The following is a 27,317-nucleotide window of genomic DNA, read 5'->3' on the forward strand; positions in this document are numbered from 1 at the left end:
TAGTGGGTATTCCGATGTACGCACTCGGCGCTTTGAACACCGGCGAGCCCCACAAACCCCCCACTGTTCCCGTGGGGGAAACGCGTATAGCGTTTTTCTAGCGTTAAAAAAAAGGTAGTTCCATATGAGCACTGGACGATAAGTTTTAAATACTTTGATGTAAATCCAAAGACGATATCCGTTGGAATGTTAACACAAGGCCAAGGGAATGAATAAAAATATTTACCAACGTTAACACCTAGTCTGAATACAAAGTTTAGTTGATGATATGAATAACTCTTTCTTCTGTTTTAACCTTAATTAGACATAAACGTATTTGCAAGAAAGTCGTTTAATTTTATTATTGTTTTTTTCTCAAATATTTATGAGTATATATATTATCGCTGTGCCTTACTTTAATGTAATTTGTATCTATTTATTATTTTCGTTTTATGTATGTATGTAGAAAACAGATGAAACAACTGTCGCTGGATTAGTTCATGTATTGTAACCAACAATTCTAGGTAAGCATGATGTAAAATTCTCCTAATTCTTTTTTCTTAACATATAAGAGAGCTTTTAACTAGAAGTAGCATTTTTTCCTTCCTTCCTCTCTTAAGGTTTAATAGCTTAAACCTTAAGAGAGGAAGGAAGGAAAAAATATACCAAAGGTAGCATTATACCAAATTCGGTTCAGTGGTTTAGCCGTGAAAGCGTAACATACAGACAGAGTTACTTTCGCATTTATATTATTAGTACAAAGTTAAGTATTATATACATTTATCCCAATTTAGTGGGATAACATTTTGACTTAAGCGAAAACTTTAATAATCATGTTCATAATATTCGCACAGTTAGTATGACAGTCAGAGAAACAAAAGTTAACGTGGTTCATCGTCGTGACTTCTACATGTATGTACATATTTACATTTAATGACACTTTTTTATGAAGCAGCGATATACAGAATAAATTATTAACTTTTATGCTACTTTAGGGCGTTGACGATAAGGTTCAAATTGCAGCGAAAAAGAGCATCCGTTGGATCGTCACGTGAAAGTCATTATAATTATTTTTCGTGTCTAGCACGTAGCTATGCCTATTTAAATTGTGCCATTACTTTGAAATGTAGCGAGGCTCGCTTTGACTTATATAGTTGGTATATATTCAAGGATAAAGCGTTTAAAAACAATGAGAATAAATGATCATGTGTTTACGTTTTTATGATTACAAAATTATTATAAAAAATACTACATTCAGTTAACTACTTGGGCAATTAACTACATTAGTTAACTTTACATATAAAATACAAAATAAAATATTATAAAGCATTTAAAGAAATTTCTTATTCTCTTATTGAAAATTAAATTGCATTTACGATTTATTAGTTCTTAGTTTTGCAAAGAGCGATTGATAGACTGTATATATTTCTTCTCTGAATCGTTCTACGTTTATATATATTGTATATTATGCCAATGTGACAAGCGCGAATTAAAAAAAAATAAATAAAATAAAATCCAGAGTGAATACATACGCGAAGCATACGAGAGACAACGTTACTCACCTATACATATTTCTTCATCAACAAAATCCTTTTATAGTCATAGATACACGTCACTAACACTTAAAAAATATTTCAAAATAGATAATCATTTTCACTCAATTGTTATGTTTTTAATAATAATAAAGAACAATTATATACTCCGATAGACTGTAGTCCTTTAAAGAACAAACGACGTGACCACGCAGTGTGCTATGTGTGAATGCGAACGCGTGCCGTATCGGGACGCTAAAACTGTACTCGGCGCATCTATGTTGATAATTATCAATTATTTTTACTAACATTAATTGATAAAGCATTAAGGGAATTAGTACTATAAGTTACAGTTTTCATGGATTAATTAATTAATTTAAAGTATTTTTGTATTTATAATGTTTAGTTAAGCTACGTGCCATACATAGCTTAATCAGATAATAAATACAGTGAATAAATGCTGCGTTGTTGTTTATTTATAAATATGGTCCTTTGCCGTAACAGCCTGTGAATGTCCCACTGCTGGGCTAAAGGCCTCCTCTCCTCTTTTTGAGGAGAAGGTTTGGAGCTTATTCCACCACGCTGCTCCAATGCGGGTTGGTAGAATTCACATGTGGCAGAATTTCAGTGAAATTAGACACATGCAGGTTTGCTCACGATGTTTTCCTTCACCGTAAAACACGAGATGAATTATAATCACAAATTAAGCACATGAAAATTCAGTGGTGCTTGCCCGGGTTTGAACCCACGATCATCGGTTAAGATTCACGCGTTCTTACCACAGGGCCATCTCGGCTTCCATTCTCGGCTTTGGTCCTTTAGATTATTATAAATTATGAGTCAGTAATTTGTTATTTTAAGATATAACACATATAACAACATAGCGGTAAGTCAATTATTCGCATTTTTTATTGTTAACGAGTATGTATCATGTGCTTTGTGTATTGGATAATATTAATTTAAAATATGTAGGGGTAAGAATAAATGCAATAGAAGAAAGTTTAACTAGTAAAATCATTTAATTAACACTAAAACAAATCTAAGCTAACTTTGTTCCTAACAAGAGAGAAGCAAGGGGCTCAGCAGTAAGACATTTACGAGTGTTTCTGACAAAATTTATATACTTATATGGTTTCCTTGGGGTACTTTTGTATCACACAGGTTACAATAACATTCCATATTATCTTGGCCCTAATTAGCTATTATTTTTATTCAAACTAATTCTAATTTTTGTCTGTGTTTATTTATAAAATTATTGAAAGGAAAGTAAAATGAAGCGTCATATTACGGCTACAAACAATATTCATTCACGAATGGTTAAGGCGGCTGCACACGCTAGTTCTGCTAATAACTTTAATTAAACGGCTAATGGACTGGGACCATGAGTCATTGACATTAGGAGAATCATCTGTGGTGGCGATCATTTTTTTTAAATAATTTTATGTTTACCGTACATCAACAATTGCTTATAAATATTTATTCATTATACAAAGTAACAGTTTATTCTTAAAAGAAAATAAAAGTGTATTAGTTATAAGTTTTAGATATTACTATCTTTTAAATTAGCGTTTGCAAGATCGAAAGTTATGGCCTACTAATGAATTTTATTTTAATTGTTTTGTTTTATACTACATAACAAAAAATATTAATCTTTTTAAGATTACGAAGAGATTCAATTTTCTTGCGTAAAGTTTAAAACGGTTTTTTTTCGTGTCTTTGTTAATATTAATTAATTATTGTAATGTACTCGATAAAATATTATTTTTTAAATGTATTCTTTACTTGGTTTAAATGAGTTGAATTAGATTTAAAAAAAGGAAAAGGCCTATCTATAAATGTATTGTATGTTCTTAATTAAATAGTTTTAAGAGTGGGAGAGAAAAAGAATAACAGTTATATGTTTAGTAGAAATAAGCAAGTCATCTGTCGTTAATTATAGTGGAGCATATTGGAAAGCAAAATTTTCTTAATTATATAAGAAACGTTAAAATTATATGATATGCTTACAAGTTGTGGTAACACGCTCCGCCAGGCGAAATGTAGTAATTATTAATTTTTTTAATTGCAATATACTTTTTTATATGATAATTTATGTTCATATTCAATGGTATTGTACATAATTTTAAGTTTCGTCAAATTTCATTGGAATCCCACCTTACCGTTGTAATTTGTAACACAAACATGCTATAATGAATATTATATATTTTAACATACAAAACATACATCTAATTTTTGATAAAAGTAAAAAGTAAGATATTATATGTTGTCATTCATTTCCTCTCATAGGTAACCGTTTTACTTCGACTTGAATTTTAAAAAGTTACGTAATTTTTTTAATATATAAACATAACCGAAGTACGTTACCGCAAAACCGCGATCGTTTGATGTTCATCGGTATTACAGCATCGATCTTTTTTATCGTATTAAAAACTTACATCATCTTCTTTATTAGTCTGAGGTAATACCGTTTTATTTACTTATAATTAACTATTGGCGTTATTAATTGAGTTTTTAAAAGTATAAAGCTACTCCATGGTTTCTTTGTCGCAAGTGATAATTTATTTAGCGTGCGAGAAATGAAATAAGTTTTAGTTAATATTACGTTCTATAATCTATATATTTATTTATGTACAAGTGAGTTATGATTAGCAGCATATAATATAATAAAGTTTGAATTGATTCTTTTTTAAGATGCATAAAAAAGTGGGAAGAATAATACTAATATTTACTAATATTTGTCAATCATGTATATAGTACGATTCTACATGTTAAAATTTTAATAAAATTGTCCCAGTATTATGTCCGAGCAGACAAAAGAGTTCAAACTAGATTTGGTTTGGAGATGGATTATGACAAGGAAATACATACAACCCTTTTTAACTATTTAAGTCATAATAGCCTCGATTTACGAGGCTAAATGTTTATTTATGTATATTATATCGATGTACTAATCACATGAACATTACACTATTGCATAAAGTAGGCTTTAGGGAAAATCATATTGAGATTTACATTTTTTGTTTAATTTTAACATTCTATTATATTCGAAAACTATATTTTAAAATCGTTATGAGAAATATACAATTAAATAGTAATTATGGAGTGATAAAAAATTAAACTAACTTTTTAAACGGCGTAAATAATAATTCGATTAGAGGGAAATTTCATAATTTAATTATATATGTATTATTAAGTCACGGATACAAGTTTGTATAAATAAAGAGCATGGTTTTATATTTTTTTATGAAAGCTAAGATCTCCACGCTAGTGCTTACAATAAATTCTTAAGGCCTGTCACGGTGCGCCCGACATAATCGCGTAATCGTTGCCTCTCCTACCGTTTTCATCTTAAATTGGATAAATATAACGCGGTTAAGATCTGAACTTGGAGCAGGATTAATGCGCCAAGCCGCTTATTGCTCGTCAAACCAATTATGGAAATTGAACGGTCAGTAAATATTACTCTGCCTTTCAATGTTTTATGAATAGTTCGTTTAAAACTTTATTTGAAATCTTAGCTTGAAAAATCTTACATTTTAACCGAATGGAAATAAAAACAAACAAATTTGTTTACACGTCATATATGTATATTTTGTTTTTATGTTTATGACTTTCATGTAAGCTATTATATGTATCGAAGTTTTAGTAGATTAAATTAATATAAAACATTAGCGTGTAAATTTTCATGTCATTAAAGGTTTTGATTTCATGTTACAAATTGTGTAATATGCATGAAATATTGCTGGTTAAGAACACATTTCATGTAAAGGCTTTAAGTTGTACCGAAAGAGCGTAAATAAAAAATCGAGTTCTTGATTTTTTATTTCGAAAACAAATCTCTAAATAAGTCATCTCAATTTTCAAAAATTGAATTTATAAAATAACACAGAAACCATAAAAAAACGATTTATTAAGTTTTCTATGACAATGCTTGCTTACTATTAACTAAGGAGTCAACGGTGATCAATCCCGTATCATTATAACGACATACGGTCTATTAATAAATAATTTAAATCAGTCCATTACGAATGCTAGTGGGAATTCGAATGATGTCACTCATGACAATGAAATCAAATGTATAGCGGATATGTCGATGAAAGGATAATAAATTCACTATCTTAACGTAGTGGCTCGCAGACGACATTCCGACGCACACGTTTGATTCCCGGTAAGCAATGTGTGCCGTACTGCCATCGATTCAGACTGGGAATCACTTGTTACTTACCTTAGATTAAAACGTATTTAAAATGACATCTACAATAAAATATAAAAACTTTATATATTTAATATTAATAATATTCTAAGTAGCTTATTAAACAAAATGGCTTGTTAAGCATTTTATAGAACAATGAACTTAATTTATTTATGATTTCCGGTTACAAGATATGTATATCTCATAATATGTTAGATGATCTTATTAAGTCCATCATTGACGCTATTATTCCATGATTATTATTATTTCTACTACTTTTGAAAATGTTCCTATTATATCTCCGTTTTGGTTTTAAAATAGGCTTCACACTTAGTGAAGTAGACTTTATGGTATAGTTACCTCACATGGCAATTCCATTATTCTTTCCGTTAAGAGCTTGTACAATCTTTTTATCATTCCATACCAATGATTTGAAATGTCACTAAGCTCATTTAAATCGTGGGATCGTCTTGAGTTTTGTGAGGAATTTCATTTTTGTATTTTTTGTGATATTGTATGTACACATGAGGAGCGAGCGAATTTGTTTGGATGTAAAATATAAATACATTTTTATTTATTTATTTTTTACCTTTTTTTCTTACCATGTTTTAGTATGAAAATTTATTTTTTTATACATTTTTATTTTTAGTAATAAAGGATAAAATGTTAACATTATATATGGAAGAGTATTGTATTTATGTTATTTAAAATGTATTGTATATGATGCGCACAAATTTTAGAAAAAATCGAAAATTTAACTAGTTTCAACAACATAAAAACACATTTTAGGTAGTATTAAATATTAAAAATAAATAAATAATAAAATGCTTAAATTTTAACCAATTCAAATATGTTTATACATTATTAAACAAATGAATGAGACCACCTACTAAAAGTCTAGATGAACAAACACATTCACCGTCATGAGTCGTTAAAGGAGTATTAATAGACAATTTCATAGTTAATAAAGTCTGTCGTGAGTAACATCCATTATGTCCTTAAGTCGATGTATGCTTAAGATTACGGTATGAAAGATATTGTAGCAATTTCCGAGTTAAAATGTGATCTTGTCTGTATTTTCAGTGACTACACATAATTGTCACCAAAAATATTACCTTATTTTTTTTTAGAATTTATACCTATGGTCAGAGACGACTCTTTTGATATATCCCATATAAATAAACACCGGAAAACAAATAAAACTAAAATTCTGGTCTTATTGTAGTAATTTTCTTTCTTACGTGATCTTATTAGTGAAATTATCTGCCTCTTGGCAAAACTAATAGTCACTACGCTAACAATTGCATTAAGCATGCCTATAATAATATTGTAAAGTGCAATATTAAGTATATAATATTATATGCGAATGTGAGTTTGTATGTTCATTTGTTTGTTTCTTACACTTTACGGTCTTAACTACTCAACTACTTTGCATACACGTTTCTAGGGGTACAGAGAAGGACGTAGGGTACACCTCCCCCCCTCCGGTCACACGCGGGCGGCGGCAATATAGTTAAGTATTAATTATAGGATATCCGATTTAAGAGTAACATATTAATGTTAGGAAGTGACTAAAAAATCATTTACAAATATCTGACTCATTATTTTTAATAGTCTCTAAGCCAAACCGTTTTGAAAATAAAAGAAAATAAAATATATTCATTTTCATTTTATATATTTTTTATTATTTAGATAAACTGGCAATGGAAATTAAGCGATGTTAATTTTGTTTTTGTTTTTTTATAGATAACGCCTTGGGACATTTGACTATTCATATTTATCATAAAGATCAAATATTTCTAATAAATTTTTATATGGAAAGTTATATTAGTTTTTTTATGATGTCAATTTTATTAATAATACAATCACTGATTATTGTAAAAACCTAATTAGTTTTTAAAGGAAAAAAATATGAAAGACGATTGTATACGACAACACAATCTAATATTTTTATAATTAACATACAAAATATTCTCAGGTCAAGTCTCATTGTTTGTGCCAAGCTTTAAGTCTAAGTATTAAGACTGAAGCTGAGTATATCCAACGAGCAGCGGTGAGGATCAGCTGGTTAGACGATTAGTTTATAATTAATGATAAATTACAAGCAGGCTAGGTAAATCTTGTTCATATAATAAATAGTGCTGTAATCAGACTGGAGCCTGTTTTTAGCTGGTTTCAACGTTACCTGCGTTAATATAACTATTTATATGTATATATAGCTAATGTAAAAATACTTAAGATAGGTAAGTTAACGAAATAAAAACGAGATAACCCAAAAGTACAAAAAACATTCTTTTTTGGATTTGCGTGTGGTCTAAATTAGCGCTTTTTGATGGACGAAATTCGAGCACTTTTTGCACACATCTATTATACGGTACCATTCGAATGGCATCATTTCTATACGTTTCATTTATAACATATATTTAAAATAACAACTACGTTCGATGCCCATATTGATGTAAAGATAATTAAAATAATTATTTTAAAATTAATATCCATTCTTCAGGTGGCATATATAAACTATGTGTTTTCAACTATTCTATCCTCGTAAGGTCGATTAATATTGTTACAATTTATTTGGCATTTGACCAATATGTAAACCAGCATGACTAATCTTTAGACGAGTCTATTAAATGACATTGTGTTCGTTATAACATGTTCTTAATTGATAGATGCGGGTAATAAAACCCGGACAGTTAACATTGATTGTTAAAGTTAATGTTGCACGAAGCTTAGAGACCTTTGTTCTACTAAAACATGTTGTAAGTTATGTATAGAATTATCATATAGAAATATCATATAGAAATATCATATAGAAATATCATATAATAATATATAGGCGTACTATAAACTTTACTACAATGTTTTTAAATTTATGAATAGTACTTTTACTTACACAATAGCGGAATGATGTCGTTGATGAAGCGGAGCGGAAAGCGTGGCGGGTGGCAGAGCGGAGAGCGATGCTGGTTGTGGCGACCCACACCAACGCGCCTCACGGACATCCGACGAACCTGTTAAGTATCGTTGAGCTGTTTCATAACCCATAAGTAAATAACTTTTTTGAATAAGTTTCCTATTTCTTTGTATAGCATTTATATTAACGAGTCAATTTTGTTAATAACTTCCACATAATTTTCGCCATGGTAAAGATTAAAACAAATTTTAAAACGTTTTCCGTTTATTATGAAAGCTGGTATAAAAATAAATTTATTTCCTTTAAAAATATAAATGTAGTTTATAGTGGTACGCTACATTTGAAAAAGATAGGCGTCTACGGCATCGTATCAACGTGATTACTTTACTTTCTTGTCCCGTTTGGGTAGTCACCAGATATTCTGCAATACTTAGTATTATAACGTTCCAGTTTAAAGGGTGAGTGGCCAATGTAAGTACGGGCACAAGGGACATAACATCTCAGTTACCAAGGTTAGTGGTGCATTGGCTATGTAAGGAATGGTTATTATTTCATACATCGCCAATGTCTATGGGTGGTTGGGACCAGTTACCATTTCGTGTGTCGCATTTGCTCGTCCGCCTGCCTATGAAAAACAGATACAAGCGACTCGATAAAGAGTTACCGAAATCCACGTTTTTTTCTTTTTTTAATTATTATTAGTGTAAATGGATTAAATGATACATTGGAAATTATACATAAGGTCCGGACACTTTGAATAATAACCAATATGAGAGGGCACTGTGATAATAGCTATTGAAATAATTTAACTGGCTAGGCATTATAATACTTTACATACTATTTTTGTGTCCGGTATGTAGGTAATTAAAATTTAAAACACAAACAAAATAGCAACAATATTCTTACAACAACGCCAACGGTTGCTATTGTTTAATTCTAAAAACAATCAATACTTGTCTTTTTAATAGATTTAGTGAAATTTTATGATAACTTGGTTTTTCTAGGGATTTACGAAATCCTCGGTAGCCTCATTTCCCTCCGACATATCTATATTATCAGATTGACCGACGACCGACGACGGAGAAATATTCATAATGACCAGACACTGACAGACACAATAATAATAATTAAGTTTACATAATAATTAATTACTTGGCCCGATATAGCTTGTTATTATTAATAATTCCCGGCAATTATAAATAATATTAAATTTATCACTTAGTTCATAAAATAAAAAAGAGAACTCATTAATATGTCAGAATTGTTCATCAGACATATCGTTGATCTTGCCTTTTGTTTATTATTTAAATTAGATGATATTTAAAGTGGTTCACGATTTAAATTGTATGCGTGTGCAAAATTTTACCTACGAGTATATCATAAGATACCCAATACGTCATCAATAATTAAAAGTAAGCGCTGGTGTGTTGGGCACATAAATTTCCTGGAATTATACATAAATATCTATATTTTTATTAATAATATTATAAACTTACTTCCGTATAGTGTCATGAGCGATGGCGGTCGACTCGCTAGCACCGGCGTGGAACCGTACCGCTCCCCGCCTGCAGAGAGGCGCCCGCCTAGCGGCTTGAACGCTATCGGACGTATAACCGATTTGCCCTGAAACAAATAATAATAACATGAAAAAAAATATTTAAAAAAAGAAAATTTAAGTATGTATAGAATATTTTTTTACTTATAATAGATCTTTTATCTATCTTTGCTCTTATTTATTAGCGATTAATTAAACATATTTCCTTAAAAATATTAATTAAAATATTTTGGTATTGATAGTGTTGCGTTATTTATTGCAAAATATTCTAACGGATACGAATAAGAATAAAAATTGATCTATCGATAACAAATAATCTTAATATTTTATGCATAACAATGATGACATTTTGACATTTACTTGTTGCACTATAAACAAATAATATAAAAATAAATAAAGGTCAACACTAATTAAAACTATCATTGATATGGAAAATTATATTTTTTTTTTTTTGTAAAAAAAGGAGTTAATTAAGAATTGCAATTTTAAAAATGGAAGACTGATATTACTTTTGCTCATTATAATAAACAAGTCATTTATATTATGATCACTAAGCAAAGAATTTAATTATAAATTTCGTCTTTTTAATTTAGTTGTCTAATAAATAATAATATATCGAGCGTGTATTGGGCAAATGGATATCATTTTTGTCAGACGAATGTAATGATATTCGTTGCAGAAATGTAAGCTAATGGCTATCTCGCAACGTTATCTGTAAAGCGGCACGGTTTCGGCATTTTGTACGTTAGACGCAATAAAATGACACAATCCAAAGGTCGTATACATTTACAACCTGCGTATTTACTAAAATAAGCTTTGATTTTTGACAACAAAATTCACAAACATATCCAAATTGTATAATAGTGACAAATTTGATGAAGTATTAATAGTGATTCAAGCCGTTCGTTCTTATGATAAATAATAAAATAACGGAAAAAAATATAAATATATATATACTTAAATGTACACGAAAATTGACGAACATGTTATACGGACTTAATTCATATTTACTTGGGCTTTGTACATGTTTGTCTAGGTAGGTGCCACTCCCATCACATCACAAATTCTACTGTCAAGCAACAACACCTAGCATAAGTACAGGCAAAAAGGAACAAACCATCTTAGTTCCCAAGGTTAGTGGCGCTTTGGCGATGTAACATGCACGTTAATATGTATGACAGTGCCAATATCTATGGGCGGTAGTCACCACTTACCATCAGATGGTCCACTTGCCAGTGAACCTATTTCAAATAAAAATACAGGATCAATATTCAACAAAGGAACGCTTGTGTAATGAGGATTGACATTTTATTTCTGTTTTATATTAGTGTGACAGTTTAATTCCATTAACAAGATGCAAATTGAGGATCTTTCGTATTAGTTTGTAATCATCCAAAATAAATTTAAATTGGACGGTCATTATAATATTAATAGCGCCCGTAAATCCTACAAGTATTTTAATGATTATTTCAACATTTGGATACCTCAATAGCCTCGTAAGTCCTTCGTAATCTTATAGTGCTCATGTCACTTAGAATTTGTCAAAGTGTTTACTAATTGAATTTTATTATCATGATTAAAAGGTAAATAAATGTCTACAATCTGTTCTTATCGATGATTTTATATGGTATATTTAAAAACAACTTATATAAACAAGTGGATTTATTTTTTTCTGTAGTTTCTTTCCCATGACTGACCATGATTATGACGTCAATGTTTTCAAAGATATTTCCTTTATCATAAGCGATCGCTAGCTTGGTGGAAAGCTGTCGGTCCATCTATTTGCGATAAGACTGAATTAATACTAAGTACGTTTTCAAGTTAAGCCATCAAACCGATTTTGATGTAATTTGGTATGAAGCAAGCCCAGGGAAGGAAATAGGCTAAGCTTTTCGTACCCCCTTCCCCCTAAAACGCAGGCGAATTTGCGGACAACAAATTAGTTTTATTTAAAATCAATATTACTTAAATTTTAAACCAAGTGTTTAAAATTCTAGCAGTTTATTTATATAATTATAGACGGTGATCTACCTTATAATCAAGATAAGTATTTGACACTTAACCAGCAGTTAAACGTAACAGTTACGAAAGCGGATCTTGAAGTCAGCATTTAAAGAATTTGCTATATCAACCAGTCAATCATTCAGTTGCGTAATTGAATAAGATCCGGTGTTTAAAATCACTTTTGTACTACGCTATACTGCTGGTTTATATTTTTTATACCAAAAGCACATAATTTATTTTGACGAATTTAATTATAAAAGAAATGTACCAATACTATAGGAAATTTCGTTGAGCTCTTTATGTGTGCCAAGCACAATTAGTGAAAATGTTGAATATTATTTGAGGTCCTCAGAATGCAAAAAAGATATAATATAAAATACAAAATTAAGTAGGTACTCGATAAATATAGTTGCCTAAATTATGAATTAAAGACGTCACATGAAGGAGCTTACGATAATATAATTTTGCAGACAAAATATGATGTAGTGTGTGTCACGTACACACCTAACCTATGTACGAAGATTGTAGAGGTTATATATAGTACAGATATAGTTATAATTTTTTCTTAGATTTTTCTTCATTTTTTATGGACACACTTGTAAAAAGTTATTATAAGTACGTCATTTTTTAACTAACAAGCGGATAAAAAGAGCTTGTATCAAGTTAATAATATTATCAAATAGGTTGTTAATTTGCAAAAGGTTCGATTTCATCGATTTTATGAGATTGAAATGAGACTATGCTTAACCAAAAATATGAGGTTTTACTTTTATCATCAGTGAAGAAACGAATACTTTAGTCAAAATAGAAATATTTCATTAGAATAATATATTTTTTTATAATATTTTATTTAGAATTAACATATGCCCAACCATTCACTGAGTTGAAACTACCCATTACTAATTACAAAATACACTAGACGCAAAATCAATAACAAAAAAAAAAACGATTGAATCGAATAAAGTTAAAGATGGAGGTAGTGCAGAACCAGAATTATAATACAGTGTAATCTCTCTATATTACAAAACGAAGGTCTCATCATAATTTCAATTCACTAAGTCTTTTAGGTTAGGCTGTGCGTTGATAATCAGTCAGCCAGGACATTGGCCTTTAAGTAATACCTAGATTATGACAATAAAATGTCCCAATTTAAACCGGTTAAAATAATTACAACAATAAAACAGAAATGGAAAAGATAATTCGTCGAGTAATAAAAATTAACGGTCGGTCGCGATTATCAAACAATTTTACTGTCAATTAATTACTAATTAAAGATTAACATCCCGTTCCTAGTTAATGCTTTCTAATTCGTTTAATATAAAATGTCTATAACGGTCTGATCTTCATATGGGCCTAGCATTTAATCATATTAATTTTAATAGCTTAAATATATTTTAATAAAATATTTACTTAGCATAGCATGATACCTATATCCCTATACACAATTTTAGAAGCTTACCCAAGCACACCTTTTAAAACAAATTATTGTTTTTTATTTGTTATTCATGAATGAAAACTGCGTTCGTTTCAAGAACAAACTCGATACAAAATCTATACAAAAAGACTACTTAACAGATCACAGTCACTGGTTGCTTTTTTGTGTTGTTTGGAACAAGGCTAGATGTATCGTGTATACGAGTTAAGAAATATGGAAACTGATGATTTTAATGTCCTCATTTTCAAGGTAATTATAATTAATAATATTACTGTAGTTATAGCTTTAAACGCTTTCAGCCTAATAACAGTCATCTTAACAATAATAACAATCTTCTAAGTGTTATCGCTCCAATATATAAAAATAAAAAATTTGGCAATCCTTCTTTTACAGTTCCAGAGATATCTTGTTTTTTATTAAACAATTCCTACCTTAAAAGAAAAGTGAACATGGTATTTACTATAAATACTATACATTTGAATATATAAAAATAGCCAACCTAGTAAATTATGAGATATATATAAACAGCTAGCATAACAAGTTTTTGGTTTTTGATGCCGTGAAAGTTATAAATAAATTCACACAAATGCAATCACTGAAAATGACAAAAGCGAAGTTCAAGCGGACACATTGGTAAAGCATGATCAATCAAGCGGAATGTCGAGTTTAAGAAGAAATATCTCGCAGGCACCGATGTCGAACAAACCATTGAGCTGGTATGTCAGGTGTAAAAAACTGGGATGGAATTGTCGCACCGTAGGAACCGCTAAACCGAGCACGAGCTGCGCTGGTTTTATAGTTGATTCCTGTGCAGTTACCTGTTAACTAATTGCACGTAAGGAATCCATACCCCACATTTAGTAAGGTGCTATTGACATTTATAATACTAAAATATTCAGACATAAGACAAGGATGTAGAAACATAATTAGATTTTTTATAAAATTTATGTTCATGAATTTAGGGTGAATTGAATTATTTTTCCAGAACAGCAACATTGTTACAGATTTTATAAGAAATACCATTGTTTGGTGATATGACTTTTGATTGAGTGGTACCTACTGTTAGCTACTTTTATAAAAATTCTATCCAATCCCGTTCTAGATGTAAAGACATGTATTCTCACAGAGAAAAACTAAGTTAAAACAATTAGTAGTACATTGTATACTAACTATAAATAAATAATTTTTCATAATTTCATTCACAGATAATATGAAACCTTAGGATTTCGGCAACATCGGCCTATCTCAGAAAAGACAAGCCAACTACGCAGAAGAGACAGAGATAGTGCATAAGTGTATGCGCAAATCAAACCAATCACTCTCATAGCTGCACCTTGACACAACTTTAACTCGACTTAACTACAATTAACGTTAACCCTGTATTATCTATCGCTAATAATAAAATAAGAATAAAGAAATATAATTTTAAAAATGTAATATTGTATAACCGAAGGTTAGCTGTACCAGATAAAACTAATTACTAAAAACTATTACTCGTAACATTGATCTAAAAAACATTGTGTTTTGTTAATAGTTTTTAGTGCCTATATGTGCCATATAATGAATCTTCTAAGCTAAATATGGATGGTATAATAAAACTAAAGAACTTACATTTGCATACCGTAACAAGACTTAAATATTATATTAGGCTTAACTCAGCTTAAATGATTACGGCTATAAATATTCGTAACACGCACAATTTTCTAGCCTAATAAGTTCCCATCATCAACTAAGCTGGTATTAATGATAAAATCAATAAACGTCGCTGTAATCATAATACCGCGGTCAATATAAATCGCATGATCGATCGGTGGAAATAATGGCTGCTTTCAATAACACTAATAGTTTAGACATAGACATATCCATAAGTTAAGTTGACATTTTATATGGCATATAAAGTTATGATTAATGAGTGTAATTATCTATATAAGTATGTATTTACAAAAGAAAAGTAGTATATGTAGTATATCAGTTGTCTGGTTTCCATAGCACAAGCTCTGCTTAATTTGGGATCAGATGGCCGTGTGTGAATAATGTCCCAGGATATTATTATTATTATTAATTTGTTATACACAGGTAGAAGACGGAGGGGAAAATGGAGTTAGATATGTCAAGAAACTCTTGGATTCCAGGAGCAGTTCAGACTGTTGAACTCTTTAGTCGGTAGTGTTATATTCTGATACCTAGAAAAGCTTGTTAATACGTTGATATTTCGCATACCTGTCGTTCTTGTTGGACTATGAGAGAAAGTGAATAAAGAGTGCACTTATGTTTGACTGTATCACACGTGTGTGACGTGTGCATTCCGTTGAAACCTCCGCCATAGTATCAGTCAGGAAAAGCAGGAGAACATGATTATCATCATCAGTATCAATACTTTAGTTAAAAACCTTTAAATACAATTACAATACACATAATTCACAATTATATATTTTTTTAAATTTTTGTAAACATTCTTTAGAAGTAACTACTTGTAGGTCTGTAACAGTCCGTAAAATCCCACAATTGTTTAAAGGCCTCTACAGTTAGCGAGAAGGATCATACTCGGTCACGCTTTGTTGGCTGACACGTACATGACAATGAAGTTTTTTGACGAGTAACCTTTGCAACAGTTTTAACTAGATGAGATATTTCAATTATCATATGTAGTCTTATTTATAATAAGAAACAACGTGATTTGTGGCTGATGACGAAATCGAATGTAAATTTTAAACGATCTTTTCGTTTAGTTTAACTTTTATGTTCCTATCATTCCACGCTGTCGTATTTGTATACAGATATTATAAGCTAAGATAAATTTCAGTTTAACATTTAAAATCAATATGCGAATGGTGAAAGTGTGGAGATATTTGTGATTACTGGGAACTGTTAAATATTAGCATTAGATAAGCAAATATAATTATTTCCACCGGCAATGAAATGGAGCTGCAGTACGATCGACACTTGGTGTCCACTTGTTATGATAACTGAGGGTTTTTAGTAAAAGTTAGATACAACTTTTACTTAGCGTCAGGATATAATTTCTTGAAAACATAAACGTCTAATTTAAATAGCTATTTATTTTTGTGTTTTTTTTTTATAATATAAAATTACAGTATACAATAACATATTTTAATGACCTTTTAATGTTTTGAATTGTTTAGGGTTGAGCATTAAAATGTTATATAGTAAACAATCTGTATCTTAATCGTTTACGTCTGGATTTTGGACATGACGTTATAGTTTTTAACTTTCCCGTGGGAATATTTTATGTATTTTTGTTAAATGTATTTATACGTGCATATAATATTTTAAAATGGCGTATGCATTTTTATTTTGAGCAGAGATGGCTCAGCGGTAAAAAAACCTGAATCTTAACTGAAGATTGCAGATTCAAATAAGAACAAGCACCACTGAATGATCAAGTTTTTAATTTGTGTTTAAAATTAATTTCGCGAAACATTGTGTAGAAATATGCATGTCTCAAATGAAATTGTGATACAAGTGTATCAAACAACACTCGTTTGTGCAGCGAGATAGAATAAGCAAGAAGCAACTTCTCATTGTCTAGTGCTATGAGCACTATATATATATATATATATATATATATATATATATATATATATATATATATTTCTGTATATATATATATATATATAAAAAGAAAAAGATTTATATTAAAGGAAAAGGTATTTGTGTAATTTATTAGTTTCCAATTTACAATGTGATGTATATTTTATTGTTTCGTTTTAATTAAAACCAGGAAATAATAAACAAACATGATAATATCGCAACACCATTTTGTGTGTAACGAATGCTTTTTCCACCAGCTGTAGGCACTTGCACATTACTGGGTTATCCGTGAGAAAGCATTGGTGTTACATTGCAGATTGAAGTTTAGACCAAGTTATAGACGACAAGCTTAAAATAATTCAATATATAATGTTTAATTTAACTTGTTTCATACTTTTTTATATATACTAGAGCGGACCACCTGATGGTAAATGGTATTTTAGGAATATGTCAAAACAATAAATTGTCTATGGTGTTATCTCAATGACTTTGATTAGTTCTACATCTCTTATTATAGATGATAATATTTGTCAGTACGCCAGAAGTCTATGTAGTATATGAGTAGGGTCTATGCCTGATACCTCTGTCATCATTAATACGTGTATAGTGAATTGATCGATAAATAATTCTAAAGACTTACAGTGATAATAATACAGTGGTAACCACCATCTACACACACCAACGATGGGAACTAAGATGAGATGTTCCTTGTGGCTGTAATTACAACGGCTTACTCATCATTTCAACCGGAACACAACAATATAAAGTATTGATGTTTAGCGTTAGAATAAGTGGGTGGTGCCTTAACTAACCAGACGAACATATAAAAAGAGCTTAATATTAATAATAGATAGCTTCGACATGTTTTGATTATAGTTATTTGAAATTATAACAGCCTCGAAACTCTTTATAATAGATAAAACTGTATTATTATATTTATTAACTTATCTATTTATACAAGATATAAGTATATATTGCAACATGCAAGGATAACAATTATTAAAAAGTATACAATAAAAACGCATAGCGTCTGTAAATTGGATTCATCGTATAACAAATAGATAGAATAGTTGTAGAACGAGACGAGATTGTAGATATGACAGTTTACTAATATTTATGTATAAAACAATTACTAGAGCGAATATGTTTTGATCATAAATAGTCTTGTTTAAGATAGCCCTCAAAATACATGGTATTAAAAATAACACTTATTTATTTTTAAAGTGAAAAATGGCATTAAATCAAAAGTTTATCACAAGACTACAATAGTTTATAAGTGTAATTTTAAATCCATTTCTAATGCGAAAGAAATGAGAGAATAAGTTAGCTTTAGTAAATTGATTTTTTCTTCACCTGTCTATTGAAAACCAGGATAATGCACATCTACTTATACTAATATAATATTATAAAGGCGAGAGTAACTCTGTACTCTGTACGCTTTCAAGGCTAAACCATTGAATCGATTTTGATGAAATCGGTTGAATTTTTTTACCGAATACATAACACGGTGGCGAAAACTAATAACTTATTCTTTTAAAAGAAAATTTTCGTGGCAAATTCCGATTCACGGTTCTCTCACAAAGTACGCTAACATTATCATGACCATAACATGATGAAGCATAAGGTTTGGTGCTTATTCCATCTTGTTGCCACTACGAGTTAATAGATATATATATATGTCACAGAATTTGGTACGTCATGTTAACGTTTCTCACGAACGTTTTCTTTAAGCATTGGATGAATTATAAACACAAATTAATTACTACGCTTGCTCGGACTTCCTTGGCATAATCACCGTTTAAAGTCCACGTGTTTTAAGATCCATCCCGTTCCTATCACAGAATTGCTACCTGAGTAGAAAATGAAGATAAGAAAAGTAAGCAGAACGAATATAAACCATGTATATTCAATAGAAATATTAAACGATAAAGAGTATAAAGAAAATATTAGCATGTTTACACGGTCATTTTGCATCGTAACCTGACGTTCGAAGTATCATTGCAAATTGTTGTAGCCTGGTTTTACAGACAGATAATGAATAGTTGCTAAGCAATGACAGCACAGGCGATGTAGCATTAGTGGTATTACAACGAAAGTGTTGGTGGGTTGGTGGTAAGTAATCATAGGCCCGCGATCTGTGATTTAACGCGTTGAAGAATCTTACACATATCCGACAAATAAACAGAGTGAAAGCAATTTTATATGCTCGACGAACTAATATTATAAATATATGTAATTTTTATTACATCTATACAACGAAAATTTAATTTAAAATAGCATTATTCGCAGTAGACGACTTTAACTGCTATCATTCGATCAGGAATGTGTTGTTAAGAAACAAGAACGTGCAAGAAGAGTTGAGGTCTCAATCCATGAGGTGAAATCGATCTTTTCAATAAAAGTAGACCACTTCAGACCCTTCACTTGATCTCAAGTAATACAGACGTCGCATTTGTATGTAATGGTGTTAGGAGGAAAGACGGGATTTGCTGTTATACACATATATTCTACTTTTGTCATAATGTAACAACGTCTAAACTGAGATGTCGCCTACACTTTACTGCAACTATAAAAATAATATAAACCTTAAACATGTTTCCTTTTGATGGCACGATTTTACGAAAAACATCTTAGAAGTGGTTTATGCGTGAGTTGGTTTGTGCATTGTAAATACACGTTCCCGTATAAGGTCTGATGCGTTTTCTAGTGACACAGTTCCAACAATGTCAACGCATATAAGATATGGTATATAAGGTATATTTATGTGAAATGTTCGCGGTGAATCTCAAAACGGATCTGCGGTCGACCCACATCGCGCACTAGCTGGGTGGCTCCTGTGATTTATTAGACAATCTTATGGAATCACCGCTGCTTAAACTATTAGCCCTACCTGTTCTACTGAACACTTTACCGCACTCTCTATCAAATTTCCAATATGCAATCAATTTTCGTATTTATTAGTTTACACTTTAAGAACTATATCGGCGTATAAGAAATTACAACGTTTAGAATGCTGGTGACTATAAGTGGAATATAAATGTGATACGCGTCGAGTGCTATGCATTTATTACTTTATTAGTCGCGGGATTTAGTCGCAGAGAGATTACAGTTATCGTATTTACTGCATAAGGCGCTGTGTTGGGCAGTATAATATCCAGCCTGTTTCCCCTGGGCATTAGATATTTTAAATCGCTATTGAATAGCGTAAAGTGTAAGCTGAGGAATAATACGTCTTGTAATTCCATTTATAGTATGGATTTATGGGTGGAAGAGATTAGAAACATTATAATATATAGTAAGAAGTGGAATCAACGGTATTCGTTACAGTTGTACATTTAGCGCGTATAATGTGAGCTGTTTTCGTGTGAACGTTTCGCTTTGTATGTAATTTTATCTACTGTACGATTTTCTTGATGCTAATCTTTAGATTGATCGCGAATGGAGCTTGAAAGTGTTTCTGTTATACAAAATTATTGCGATATACACACATGGATTATTTGAGTGCAGTATTTAAACCCTTAAATACTGATTTGTATCTTAATAAATAAGACTAATTAAGTACTAATTTACTTAACAAAGGTATATTTTGGGTAAGGGAAATCGTGAATACTTTACAACTTTCAAAATACCTAGCTTAAATGGCAACACAAGTTTCGCCCACACATGTCTATTCTAAGACGAGCAAACCCCAAACTTGCACGACTAAATGATTATCCAAATAAAATGGACCAGTTTTGCGACACCCCGAGGCATCTCCCACGCTGTTTCTTACACGCAAGATACACGTGTTTTTGCGTATTAGCCAGTTATTTTTGCAAACATGAGATTTTTTAAACGACCGCCGGCTATATCTCAGGCTTACAATTAAACAAATTAGTGTATATTCGGTGATTCTCGTTTATTGTTGCTTACACACGCCATAGGGAGTCAGCAGACAGTGATTTGCATTCCGATCATGAACGAAAGTTTTGCAGTTAACACGCAACTGCAGGTGTAAGTAAAGCGATAACTCAATCCATACAATTAAAAAATGACAATATTCAAGAAAAACTCATTATTTTTGTTAAAAAAATACTTTTAAATGGTAATAAAGAGTAATAAAGGGTAAAAAATTATTTAATTCTCAGTTGATTATTATGAAGACAGGTTTTTGGAAATCGGAAACCCCAACATTCGTAGTCGCATTGTCAATACAAAAGAAATCAGAAAAAAGTCACAAGGTTCGGAAACATCAATAATAGTATTAAAATAATAATCAATGAAAGTCACTATAAAATAGCACCAAATTCATTTAAAATGTATAGCTTTTTTTAGTTTTACTTATAATACTATCATATTGTTACTTTAATTTTACAACATTTTACCCTTAATTTATTTATTCATATACCAAGGGAGTGTAATGTACTCTGAGTGGTCTTTTATATTTCATTATTGAAACTGACGGTCGCACGTGCCTGGCAGATGTTTTTATCCTAAACATCTGCCTGAGCGTTCCGCAATTCGAGCGTCCATGTTTTTAGAAATGATTTGACCCTTATTGCTTTTTAATCATTAAGCGATACGCTTTAAGGGAATGGAATTTTAAGATGCAAGAATTGGAGAGTATTTATTTTTTCCCTTTAATAATAAATATCCTGGGACATTATTCACCCATCTGATCCCAAACTAAGCAGAGCTTGTACTATGGAAATCAGACAACTGTTATACTACATATATTACTTTTCTTTTGTAAATACATACTTATATAGATAATTACACCCAGACTCGAAACAAACAGACATGTTCATGCACAAAATGTCTGTCCTGGGTGGGAATCGAACCCACAACCTTCAGCATGAAAGGCAAGTATCTACCAACCACGCCAACCGGCCCGTTTAAGGTCCCGCGGATGTTTTTTTTCCAAGTAGGTAGTAGATTTCAAAAATCAAAAGCCATACCGATGATTTCTATATAACTGTTGATTTTCATGTTAGAACGAATATTTAAAATATGAGGACTATAATCGTCACGTAATTCCTGAACGTGTCGAAAGCATCAACAAAGCTGTCATCTACTATTCCTTGTAATAGCACTCGTTACTGTAAACGTACATTTATTTTAACTTTTTGATGTTATTCTGCCATAATTTAAAGTGTAGATATACATGAAAGAGCCAAATTATAACTTTATTAACTCCTAATATGGTATCTAAAATTAAGAAATGGCATCTAGCATAAATTGTAAAGATTAATTTACCTTATATGTAGAAACCATTTATACTTTTTTTTAAAATGCGATGTACTCTTCATAATCACTACACAGAATTTTACCACCAAAGAACGAGTAGATATTTTAACACCGTTCCCCAACGTTAATATTTAATCTTTACATAAATGTTTGGTTTTCATTTACAATAAATCACATAACATGGCAATGGCATGCTAACACTCAACACTATAAAATTAAGTGCTATCCAAAAGGAAATGCAGATGTGTCCTCAACTGAGCGGGCGCATGGTTCAGGCCGGTTTCATACGAGCTGTGTTCGTTTTTACATGTGATAATACAATCGATAGATGGTCCGATCAGGTCACACGTCAATTTTTATGTGCCAGAGAAAGTTGTCGAATGTGGCTGTTAAACAAACGGAAACAAGTATTGGGAATACAATGCATAGGATCATTAACAATTCCTTAATTTTAATATTGCTGCATATATTTCGATGGTATTTTTAATTCAGAAAGATCAGATCATTGTAAGCCATTTTGCAAAAAAGAAACCACAAGATCAAAGACGATATTCTTATAATGATGATTTTTGATGAATAAAATTGTTATAATATTGTATTTAAATAAATATTTTTACATATATTTATTTATAGTTGCACATATGCACATAGTCGGGCACATATGAGTATGTATGTTACTGTTATTTTTTATATTATAAATTTGAGCATACTCGACGTCAGGAGTTATTGGCGCCCAGACCACATTAGCGATATGTAGGACCTTGGCACAAATGTGGTTCACTTCGTGACGTGAATACAAGCAATCCGATTAAACGCTCACGATCAACACAAACCTTTTTCAAATTCACAAAATACAATTTAGTAATTCAAGCATTGTTGATTTGACGTTATAAATAGGATTCGTTACTTTCCATTGTAGTTCAATCAAAACTTCTTTATTACTTTGAATCCGTTTACTAAATGTCAGTTCCCATACGATGATGTTTTATATGGAACATTTTACTGGTGGTAGGGCTTAAGGTTCGTCTGGGTAGGTACCACCCACTCATTAGATATTCTACCGCAAAACAGCAGTACTTGGTATTGTTGCGTTCCGGTTTGAAGGGTGAGTGAACTAATGTAATTACAGTCACAAGGGACATAAAATCTTAGGTCCCAAGGTTAGTGGCGAGTTGGCTATGTAAGCGATGGTTGACATTTCTTACAATGCCAATGTCTAAGGGCGTTGGTGACCACTTACTATCAGGTAGCCCATGTAAAATATAGAGGTTCAGAGCCATTCGTCCAATCAAGAATCAAAAACTGAAAACGAAATGTTAAAGTATGATGGTACTCACGATAAAAACAATGGTCACTATTCTAACTTCAACAAGTCCAATGATATACTTATAATCAATAAAGGTGTAATTTTAAAAATGAAAATGTTTGTTTTAATGATAACTTTTCTTTGAAATTAACTTTAATATTATTTTAAGTTAAGAATTGATAGCTTAGAATATATTGAACACGATTTCGTTCATTCTGTAGAAATAAATATGCATAAGAGATTGTTCCATCTAATTTGAAAAGCATAAAATTGATTATTGCAATATAATATAATTAATGTGAAAAACTTTAAAGTCTGAGCATTATGAAAGAAATCGTTACGAAACTATAGGATTACTATTAATCAGACTTTTGGATCATGGAGTCATATACGTGAGCGGCTTTGCACAATTATCTCAAAAGCATTGTTAAGACCCGCCCACTATGGGCGTTTGTATCATATTATATTTATATAAGTAACATAATGCAACTCATACGTATATCATGTGTATTTCGTACAACTTGTAACTTTTTAATTAAGTTCCATTATTTCGTATCCATTATTTCTAATGATTTCTTTTAATTTATTTATTAATAAGTTAACATTTCCATTTGTTATTATCGAACCATTTTTTAAATAATTAATTTTAAATAATAAAGAAATAAGCCCATGAATATTTTTTTATTGAATTATATATAACATTTTTTGTTAAAATTTTAATTTGTTATGTTACTTTATCTAAACACAACACCTTTAATTTCTTCTTAATTATAATCATAAATTCTCGTTAAAATAACAACATTTTTTTAATCAAATATTTATATTAAAAAACGTCACCGTTTATTATTAACTCCGATTCATCTAATAAATCAACAATGAACAAATATTTGCATTTCAATAAAACAACCTCTTTATTAAACAAAAGGCTGGGTCATTATACGTGTTTTGTTTGAAAAATCTATGAGAACAATGGACTACTCGCTAATAAATCAATAGGCGCATAAACTACATATATGTTTAACTTGTATTTGTTCCGTTTAATTTAAATGAGGTTTCGTACATAAAAGTAGCAATTCATGTTCATAATCTTGTTTCTTATTGCTATAGACATAGAGGTTTCGATGCTTTAAGATTTTTTATTCAACTGTTCGTTATTTAAGAACTCTTCATGTTAAAGTGGTCTGATATACAATTGATGGAATTACTTAAAAACGACTGAAAATAAATATTAAAAAGGAATAATAAACTTCGTCAAGCTGTTACGAGATTTATTGTGAACAAGAATAAAGGAATCCATATAAAGAGAGCCAAGGTAATAAAATTAAAATGTCGCAAGCTTAATTGATTGCGAATCGCGTCGTAATAAATATTCAGAATACGTTAACGCCGAAATGTATAGAAGAACTATTAAACGGCTTGAAGATATTTTTATAAGGATGTAATGACGAACAGTGTTTTACAAAAATGTGTGAACGTTATACATATATTTATCGCTATTATTTAAAATTTTTATATAATACATTTTAAGGCTTTACCTATAAATAATGTTTAGGGAGTGATTAGTTCTTTCAAATATGGAATCCATGATGACAGAAAGAAATAAATATATATTTAATGAAATATCCTTTAATCAACGTTAGGTGCTTACTTATATCGTTTATAAGTTAGGTCCTAAGGTAAGTTTATTTTGTTTGAATGATCAAGATTTGAATGATTCTAAGGAAGCGGAACGAAGTTAATAAAACTGCGACGTTTCAATCACGTTATGTCAATAAAGATTAACTCTTTTAACATTAAGTTGTTCGACTTAAGAGGGGTTATGAACCCAATTTTTAATCTTTTATTTAATTTGTATAGGAAAAACAACTGTCGCATGTCGACGCGAGAGGACTACAAAAAGCGATTTGTATTAATTATTATGTTATACTAAGAAGAACTGTACCATAATCTTCAGAATACTTTGTAAAATATGTGCAATGTGAAAAATAAATAAATTAAATACAATAATACTGTCGTTTTAGACAAAAAAAAGCATAGAAATGAGATCGCGCGCCGAGAAATTTGCAATTTTGCTGCCTTTAGGTGCGCTCTTAAGAATTTAAAATCGATAAAAAAAATAAAGTTCGTAAGTACAATATAAGGTTCGCATACAAAGTAAAAGATAAATAATGAGTCACGACTACAAATATTTACTCGGAATGAAGCGATAAAAAGCAGTACCAATAGCTCATAAGAGACCGAAATGCGTGTGTCAAAAGAGCAGTTTAATGATTGTTCACTGAATTGTGCTGCTGTATTTTTTATTGTTTATCATTGTTCTCCTTATTGAGAGAGATTGAATTATCAAAAGCGAGTGCTGGCAAAAAGGACTACCCCAAGGCGCATATATTGGCCAAAATCGTAAGAAGACAAATGATAAAAATGCAATGCGTCGTTTTAAATTATAACGATTAATAGCATGAGTTACTCTGCAAAATCTAAAAGTGCAATTAAAAGCTATATTTTAAGCATTTCGTATTATTTGACATTGATATTGACATAAGTTTATAGGTATTTCATGAGAATTATATTGACTAAAATAATTCATTTACAAATGATATTTGCACAGCTTCAGCACATTGATTAAAGTCTGACGACCTCTCTGAATCACGAACTCGAAACACGGCGAGAATTACAATCATTAATATGTTCGAGAAAGTGAGAGTGATATACGAAATCTATTTAACGGGCGATAATTAGCCAGCTCTAATAGTATGTAAAGAAATTGAAACCAGCTATAAGGTTACAAATCATTGAATATTGGCAAAATGAATGTTAATGCTTTAAATTTAGGTTTTAAGTGATAAAACTTTCACAATTCGTAATAAATACAAGATAATTAACTAGAATAATGTTGTTATTCTACAAACTCATCATAATATGTATATTGATGATATTAAAAATGTTGTATTACGGGCTACAGCTTCCGCAAATTAAGATAGATAGCCAGTCAAAATCCAATTAAACCACATACATATATGGATAGTAATTATTATAAAATGCAAGCTGCATCCTTTTGCGTTGGACACGTATCTGAAATAATTTCCAATCGAAGATTCTAATCATTTATTTGCATCATCACACTTTAATCATAACCTACGCCAATACAATTGTATTCATATGATTTAATATCTAAGATGTCATCAGACATATATTCAAATAACTTGATTGTCAGTTAATCCAACGTATCTTCAGCATAAAATAGACTTGTCAGCACATGGTTAATCCGCGAAGCGTAGGCGATGCAATCTACAGACGTCACCTGCTAAGATAACCGACAAGCGTGAATAATACGCAACCTCACACGTTTTAGTGACCAATGTCTTGCTCTATCTCTTACTTGTACATCTTTCTACTATTCTAGTTTATAGGCAATTGGTATGTTTTTCATTGAGCCATATATATGGCCATATAATAAATTATATGAAGAAAAAAATATACAAGTGGTAAGGGTGTAAATTCTAGAACATTCTTCACGCTGCTCTTGGCTTTTGGGACGAATGAACCTATTTTAATTATAAAGTATATTATTGCTTTCATACAGTAGTTGCAAGAAATGTAGTCGATTAAATATAAATCC

General features: G+C 30.6%; 1 protein-coding gene across 3 annotated transcripts in view; it reads right to left on the reverse strand.

Moving 5' to 3' along the window:
- LOC126772357 (leucine zipper putative tumor suppressor 2 homolog) overlaps positions 1 to 27,317 on the reverse strand; it is a 96,104-nt gene that overhangs the window by 12,158 nt on the left and 56,629 nt on the right. For all 3 annotated transcript variants that reach the window (XM_050492694.1, XM_050492695.1, XM_050492696.1), the window contains 2 exons: positions 10,117 to 10,243; positions 8,600 to 8,717 (listed from right to left, as the gene is read on the reverse strand). In XM_050492694.1, the coding sequence (XP_050348651.1) occupies positions 8,600 to 8,717; positions 10,117 to 10,243 (245 nt within the window). The remainder of the gene's footprint in view (positions 1 to 8,599; positions 8,718 to 10,116; positions 10,244 to 27,317) is intronic.

Source organism: Nymphalis io, chromosome 12 (genome assembly GCF_905147045.1).
Source record: "Nymphalis io chromosome 12, ilAglIoxx1.1, whole genome shotgun sequence".
Lineage (NCBI taxonomy): Eukaryota > Metazoa > Arthropoda > Insecta > Lepidoptera > Nymphalidae > Nymphalis > Nymphalis io.